The 8,365-nt window shown below is 37.8% G+C and overlaps 1 protein-coding gene across 1 annotated transcript; it reads right to left on the minus strand.

Moving 5' to 3' along the window:
• Positions 1-219: 219 nt before the first annotated feature.
• On the minus strand, positions 220-5,685 carry LOC143880719 (receptor kinase-like protein Xa21). Its single transcript, XM_077383694.1, has 2 exons — positions 2,955-5,685; positions 220-374 (listed from the first exon to the last, which is right to left on the minus strand). Exons 1-2 carry the CDS (start codon positions 5,683-5,685, stop codon positions 220-222), a joined length of 2,886 nt encoding a protein of 961 aa, XP_077239809.1.
• Between the last annotated feature and the right edge of the window lie 2,680 nt (positions 5,686-8,365).

Below are 8,365 nucleotides of genomic sequence, written 5' to 3' on the forward strand. Positions count from 1 at the left end.
AGGCCCTATTTTGTCTCTCTCCATGGATCCCAACACCCCTAAACCTCTCTCTAATCGCATACATTTCCTTGGAAACATCTCCCATCTGCATTCGTTCTCTCGGCAATTCTGCAGAACACACAATTCCAATCCTCACCAAAGACACCAAGCATGCTCGTAATCGCTGCAACTTATCTCCGTTACTCCTAGCGTAGTTGGCACCTTTTTCTTCCTCATCTTCTAATGGGAGTAAGGGATCAAGAATCTAATCGTTCGATTAGGGAAAGCCATCTCAGCAAATTTGTGAAGGCTTAGGCCATCCTTAAACATGTCATCTGTGGGGCACTTTCCAGTGAATAACTCCAATAGAAGAATTCCATAGCTATACACGTCTCCTGATGTAGAAATATGGTCACCTCTCCCATATTTTGCAATTTGACACATACTCTTGTTACGAGAATGGAAGCTTTATACCATTCAGAAAGTAAATTGGAGACATGGTTTTCATAAACAAGAAGGGGAAATTTTAGCTTAACTAAATAAATAATTCAATTTATTGATGATCAATTAGTAGATGACCTACGATCCATTACAATGGAGTAAAATTTAAAACAAATTGGGTTTGTATTGCTACCCATAAATTTAGGCACCTCAAATCTGTGTTATTATCTAGTTTGTTTCAACTTTATTTATTTACATAAACCAATAGACTCATCAATAGAAGTAAAATTTCTCAATGTGCTTTTGCTAGTGTAAGCCATGACGTTGCTTTCACATGCAAAAACAATGCAAAAGTTAATTAAAACTCTCATATTAATTTTCCTAGGAAAAATTAACAGTAATACCTTCTGATGAATTTAATTTTCAATAATTCAGAAAAATTATGTTTAGTTACTAAAATCGCCAAAATTAAATAACTTCTATGAATTTCTCTTCACATTTTACAGAACTAAAAAAAATTTCTATTTTCATAGCAATATTAAGAGACACCATTAAATGATGAAAACAAATACTGAATAGAATCTGGAAGTCAATCAAAGAATATTAAACAAGGTGATTCTTCCCATTATCAAAACATGCTTGCATAGATATCATTTAGCATATATATATATATATATATATATATATATATATATATATATATATATATATAGAGAGAGAGAGAGAGAGAGAGAGAGAGAGAGAGAAGTGTAGCTACACGATGGAGTAGCTAACTTAGCTACTCCATCGGCTTAAAATACAGCGGGGGCCCACATTGTTTGGGTGATTCAAACCATTCATTTGATGGGCCCTCGCATAGATAGGGTGTGCCCAAAAAGTCAGCTCCATAGGATCATTCCAACCCTACGATTTGTGAAGGCAAAAATGGATGTGTATAAACCTTCACAAATCTGTCCATTTTTTGCCTTCACAGTTTGAAAGGTTGGGATGATCCAATGGAGCTGATTTTTTTGACACGCCCTATCTATGTGAGGGCCCATCAAATGAATGGTTTGGATCACCCAAACAATGTGGGCCCACTGTATTTTAAGCCGACGGAGTAGCTAACTTAGCTACTCGATCGTGTAGCTACACGCTCCTCATATGAGATGAATCATCTTGTTTTGATCATGGTACTAATATATACGCACACATATATACATACATATATATTGGGACTAATATAAGAACATGCTTTGATCATGGGATGAATCATCTTGTTTTACATCTTTTAACCAGCTTTAAAAAGCTATTACAATTCCAAAATTGCTCTCAAAAGTAGATTATATGATGCAAAACAAACTGAGTTTGTCCCATTACCAAAACATGCTAAATTGAAGGATGCCTTGCAAAAATCAGTCGCAAGGGTGCCTCCATGAATCCACTTCGCCAAAACGCAACAAATTTATGATGTCACTAAAAAATACAATATATATTAAAGTTGACATAAATATGTGCTGGTGACATGGATCCAATGGGGGGCGGCTTTGCGGCTGATTTTTGTTAGGGCACCCTTCAATTTAACATTCCTCTCTCTCTCTCTCTCTCTCTCTCTCTCTCTCTCTCTCTCTCTCTCTCTCTCTCTATATATATATATATATATATATATATATATATATATATAGAGAGAGAGAGAGAGAGAAAGAGATATATATATATATATATAGAGAGAGAGAGAGAGAGAACGGTTTCTACACACTAGTGTAGATAAGTTATTTACGCACTAGCTTCAAATACAGTGGGGGCTACATTGTTTGCATCATCCAAAGCATTCATTTGATTGGCCCTCACATAGATAGCGTGTGCCCAAAAAATCAGCTCCATAGGATCATCCCAACCCTACTATTTGTGGCGGTAAAATGGACGTGTATAAACCTTCACAAATCTGTCCATTTTTTGCCTCCACTGTTTGAATGGTTAGAATGATCCTATGGAGCTGCTTTTTTGGGCACACCCTATCTATGTGAGGGATAATCAAATGAATGCTTTGGATCACCCAAACAAAGTAGCCCCCACTGTATTTGAAGCTAGTGTGTAGATAACTTATCTACACTAGTGTGTAGGAAATCTTTTCTCACATATATATATATATATATATATATATATATATATATATATATATATATATATACACACACACACACATACGGTAGAGAGAGTTATCTTTTCTCACATATATATATATATATACACACACACACACACACGGTAGAGAGAGTTATTCTTGTTTATTTCTAAAGACAATCAAGCCGTAGCTATTCATCATGAAGATACATTCTAGTGGTTTATTTCATATCCTACGATGGAACATGTATATCAATCTTGCATACACAAGATTCACATAGCCTTAATCCCATAATGAATTATTATAACATACATTTTCTGAAAGTTGTTAATTTAGGCGTTTTGTACTACATTAGCCATTTTAAACTACCAAATATTCCATGCAACTCATCTTAAAATAAAAAGAATGAACAAACAAGTAAAATTGTTACCTGGAGCAATGTACCCAATAGTTCCCTTTAACCCAATTGTGCTGCTTTGCTCTTTAGAGGACTTAGAAGTGATTCTTGAATAGAGCTGGGCTAACCCAAAATCACACACATGGGCATTCATGTCTTCATCAAGAAGAATATTGCTTGGCTTTAGATCACAATGAGCAATGGGAGTATGGCAATGATGGTGAATGTAGTCCAGTACAGAAGCCACATCAATTGCTATGTTCAGTCTCTCATTGAAGTTCAAAATCCTCAATTTATATTGCTCATCTAGTTTTGGATGCAACCACTTCTCTAGACTCCCATTCGGCATGTACTCAAAGACGAGAGCTTTGAAATCATTACCTCCAAAATCCATACTTGAGCAAGAAGTTATGATCTTGACAAGATTTCGATGACGAATGTTTCTTAGTGCTTCACACTCAGCCATGAAACTCGTCGAGACTCCACGTAATTGACAGTTGAGAACCTTCACGGCAACAATATTTTCGTCACGCCCAAGAATTCCCTCATACACTGTTCCGTAACTTCCGACACCTATCAAATTCGCCGAATTGAACCCATTTGTTGATTTAAAGAGCTCCGCGTAGGAAACCTTTAAATGCTGACCCTCCATAGAACTTGTGGAAGATGGTTTCGTCCTTGGCTTTCTTAGCCGGTAAAGAGCCACACTTGCACACAATAAGAAAATCAAACCTAAAGGCCCACTTGCTACTGAGATGATCACTGTAGAAACTAGTGATTTTCTTTTCTTCTCTTTATCTAGTATGGGGCATGGATCCAACTTTAATTCTGTAATACCTCCACAAAGGTTGTCATTTCCAATGACAGAGATAGCACTTGCATTTCTAAAAACCCCTTGTTTTGGTACTTCACCCAGTAAATTATTGAATGACAAGTTTAGATACGTCAAAAGCTGCAACTCCTCTAGATATTTTGGAATGCTCCCGGAGAAGTTATTGTATGAAAAACCAAGGGATTGAATTGCTTTTAAACCACTCAAAGAAGAAGGAATGGTCCCTTGAAAGGAGTTGACGTCCATATAAAGTTCTGTTAGGCTCTCACAATTACCAAGAGTTGTTGGAATTTCACCGGACAATATGTTGCTGGAAACATCCAACGACGTTAGATGTATCAAGTTACCAACCTCTAGTGGGAGGGAACCAGTCAACGTATTATGAGACAAGTTAAGTACTATTGATAGGGAAGAAAGGCCGATGACTTGTCTCGGTATGGCACCACGAAGGTTATTTTTAGAAAGAAGCATTGCTTCCAGATTCTTACAGTTTCCTAAGGCTGAAGGAATGCTTCCTGTCAGGTTGTTTTCGTTTAAGTTGAGCATGTTTAATTGGGCAATATTACCGATGGAAGATGGGATTTGTCCTGACAGCATATTTTCATACATTAACATTCTTTGCAAGTTACGCAGCTTCCCAATTGAAGTGGGAATAGAACCCGTGATGAAGGTTTTGCAGATACTCAAGTACTGTAAGTTAATGAGATTTCCAATATGACTAGGGATGCTTCCAACAATTTGGCTACCTCCTAATTGTAGCCAACTCAGGTGAGTCGAGAGATTGGTTATTGAGCTGGGCAAGATGCCTTTAAAATGATTTTCAATTAGATCCAGGCTCTCTAGAAAACTACAATTGGTCAAAGAAGTGATAAAACTCAAGTCATCGGCTTTTCCAGTTCCAAACTGATTACCCCATAAATAGATCTCGGTCAGATGTTGTAGGCTTCCAAGATTAGGCACCGGCCCGCTAAAGTGGTTGTATTGTAATTCAAGCCATTGAAGCCTAGAAGCATTGGATAATGAGATTGGAAAGGGTCCTGTAAATTGGTTCCCTCCTAGAAGTAGAAATTGGAGTTTAGGGAGAGAGATTCCTATGTGAGATGGAAGGCTCCCATATAGTTGGTTTTCCATCACGGCAATTCCCTCGAGAGATGAGATATTATAAAGAGAGGAAGAAATGGTGCCAGATAGTTCGTTATCAGAAAGCACAAATGATACCATGCTCTGAATTTGGGTGAGTTCATCAGGGATGCTACCTTCCAAATGATTGGATCGTAGACGAAGATCAGTTAGAGATGAAAGGTTCCCTAGTGAAGGTGGAATGCTTCCTATAAGAAAATTACTCTGTACTTCCAACAGCTTGAGTTTCCGGAGAGTGCCAAGCTCGGAAGGAATCTGTCCTGTCAGATTGTTGTTCCCCAAACTAATAGCTTGAAGGTGAATACAGCGGCTGAGATTGGCTGGAATTTCCCCTCCAAGGGAATTGACGCTCGTATTAAGAACACGCAATCTGAATAAACGGCCAATTTCTTGGGTTATTTGGCCGTTGAAGCTGTTGTCTTGCAGGTTGATTTCTCTAAGGAAGGTGAGATTGGATATGTAGGGAGACATATAACCTACCAAAATTTGCTGACTAAGGTCCAAAATGGTGACTCTTTGATGGTGACGACTGCAAGTGACTCCTTTCCACTTACAAAAATGAAGAGTATTGTTCCATGAGATTAAGGCTCCAAGAGGATCACTACTTATCCCACGCTTGAAGGCAAGCAAAGCCACTCGATCAGTTTCATTTCCTAGTAAGGAGGTGATAGTGGCATTGGAAGGGCAAAACACGAGATTTGCAAAGACAATAAAAGACCAAAAGACACAAAGAGTCATACCTGGTAGCACCATTTGGGTGAAAGCTCTTCCTGTGCCACCGAGCAAATACATGATTCCTCTCTCCCAATGTTACTTCATATATATAAAGAAATTTTGATGCATTTCCTCCCTATCTACCAAATGCTTCCTTGACTTGAGTCACCGTGTGGACCATGGCAGGAAGTGTTGTCTTAGTCATGTTATTGTCAGATGTTACTGCAAAGTAAAAATTGAGAAAAGCGCTATAGCTATATGGAAACATAACAAAATGAAATGCCAAACCAAAAATAATAATGAAAGTGCAAGAACAAGAAAGAACACACCGATATATAGTGGTTCGGGCAAAGCCCTACTCCACTCTTCTTAAGATCGTCCTTAAGGATTTCCACTATGCGAGACCTCCACGATGCCCGGCTCCGAGGCGGTTACACTTCCAAGGGATATTAAATAAGGATGCCCTTACACCTTTACAACGACTCTCCTTCTTTGCCGAGTTCTAAGCAATTTCTCTCTAGGGAATTAAGATAGGATGCCCTTACACCTTTACAAGAAATGGAAGATAAGTAGCTTGGCTTCTTCTTGAAAGCTTGATGCTCTTTGAAGTCCCTTGATTGCTCTTCAATGGTGATTGCAAGTGAAAGCTCTAATTCTAAAATAATTAATAGACAATTTGAACTCTGTTAAAAATCATATCCTAATCCTGCCGTAAAGAAAAAAAATGTTGATTCGATCTTGAGTTTTGTCCCCAAATCAAATTTCAAAATCCAAAACGAATAGAGCAGATAACAAGGAAACAAATAAAGATCTCGTAGTATGTCCCCTTTCTAAAGAGGAAAATGATGGTAGTCTTGAGACCTTGAAACAGTTCATAGTTTTCCATTGTAAACCATACGCATGGTCATATGTACACCAACTGGGGTTGTGATTAAGAAAATCCACAGACAAAATAATATACAAAACAAGTAAATTACTGGGAAATGTAGCATACAAAAAAATACATGGTTCAGTAAGTCCATGTGGCGAAAATCAATCTTCCACTATTTTATAGAATTACAAGGATAAAAAAACAAATTTAAATTAAATATTTTTACAAAATTGTAACACTTTTCTCTCCAAAAGGGCTGGCGGATAAAATCCCCCCTTTAACATTATTCTTTAAGTTTTAGAGGCAAAAAATAAAAATAAAAAAGTTAAAGGGGTGAATTTATCCTCAAGCAGTGAACCAGTCTCACAAAAACTATTGAAGGGGGGGATTTTATCTGTTTTGCGGGGGGGGGGGTTACAAAATCATTTCCCCAAAATTAATATATCAATCACACACTATCTTTGATTTTTTCATTCAAGTTCATTTGATTTTGGGCTAAATTTTTCATGGGCTAGATGAGGAAGAAATATTATTATTTTGTTATATATTATAAGAGGAATGATAGATACAAGGGAGCCCTTGCATAAAGAGCCGCAAAAGGGCTCGTGATTGGATCCACGTCATCAAATGTAACTGATTTTTCTTTTTCAACCAATTTTAAAATGTAACTGAAAATGACGTGGATCCAATGAATAGCTCTTTTGCCGCTCTTTATGCAAGGGCTCCCTTATATCTATCATTGCTCATATTTTTTTATAAACTACCAGATCTGGATAGTATTATTTTGCATTGGCTGAAAGATGTCGGGAGACACTTTCACATCCTAATTCCTTATTGGTAACGTTGGATTTACAGCTAACGATTTGCCCTCATATACTGTGCTGAAAATCGGAGGTAGAACCATTGTCTACTTATCATTTGTAGAGACGAGCCTACTCGAATGGCCGCAACCCAATGTTTAAAAATGCGGATGTGACGCAGAACGCGGCCAAGAAAAATCCTTGTCGATTCGGCGCAAACGCGGCCAAGAAGGCGATTGACGCGGTCATAACTCGGGAGAGTCAAATGAGTTTATTGAAGGGCAAAACGCAGAATGCGGATGTGGTGCAACGTGGAACACCGCCAAGGCAAAAAGGAGTCGACTCGGGCGAGTTCATTGTCGAGTCAAGGAGTTTTTAAACACTGCCGCAACCCACAAAATATGTGTAAAATGATTGGCCCCCCCATTCAAAAAACATGAGGAAAAATAATGTTAGGCCCCACACTATACACGGGTTTGAGTGGAGTTGGTGGACCCAACCTGACCTACATCATTTGTAAATACCCAAAAATACCCTTACTTAAAATTTCGTTCCCCTCTTATAAAGAGGGGTGTTTTTGTCCATTTGTATTTGACTCAGATTAGGGCTTCTTAAGAAAGCCTATAAATATATCGTTTTGTGGCTTAAACAAACCCTAAATGTTTTGTTTAGTCCTAGAGAAAGAAATTGGAGAAAGAGAAGAAGAAGACGAAGGAGATCGCGATTTTGAAGTCGAAGCCGGGAACCAAGGTAAGATCTATGAACTATGAACGAATTGGGATATTAGAAATCCTAAAACAAGGGTTTGATAAGTAAAAGAAAAAGGAATTGTGTTTAGTTTGGGTTAGAAATAAGAATCTCTGGGTTGATCTTGAGTTTCTTGGATCTGACATTGTCTTACGATTCCAACGAACTCAAAATCAATTGTTAAGAAATCCGAATTTAGGAGATTAGAGTTTTGGAGATTCAAATTAGGATCTTTAGCGATTTTTCTTAAAATCGTATGTTTGAATTCGGAGCATGAAATCAGGTTTGGTGGATTCCTTTCGTTGATACGAATCCATCGGATCCGACCTCGCGGAATTTG

This window comes from Tasmannia lanceolata, unplaced genomic scaffold, assembly GCF_043159265.1.
Source record: "Tasmannia lanceolata isolate RefF3 unplaced genomic scaffold, GAP_Taslan_0.1 ptg000007l, whole genome shotgun sequence".
NCBI lineage: Eukaryota > Viridiplantae > Streptophyta > Magnoliopsida > Canellales > Winteraceae > Tasmannia > Tasmannia lanceolata.

Bases quoted from the DNA above. Each gene is read 5' to 3' on its own strand.
- LOC143880719 (XM_077383694.1), bottom strand. From the start codon at position 5,685: ATGTATTTGCTCGGTGGCACAGGAAGAGCTTTCACCCAAATGGTGCTA. The intron at 375-2,954 runs GTAACAATTTTA...TTTCTACATCAG, and splicing joins TATTGGGTACATTGCTCCAG to GAGACGTGTATAGCTATGGA.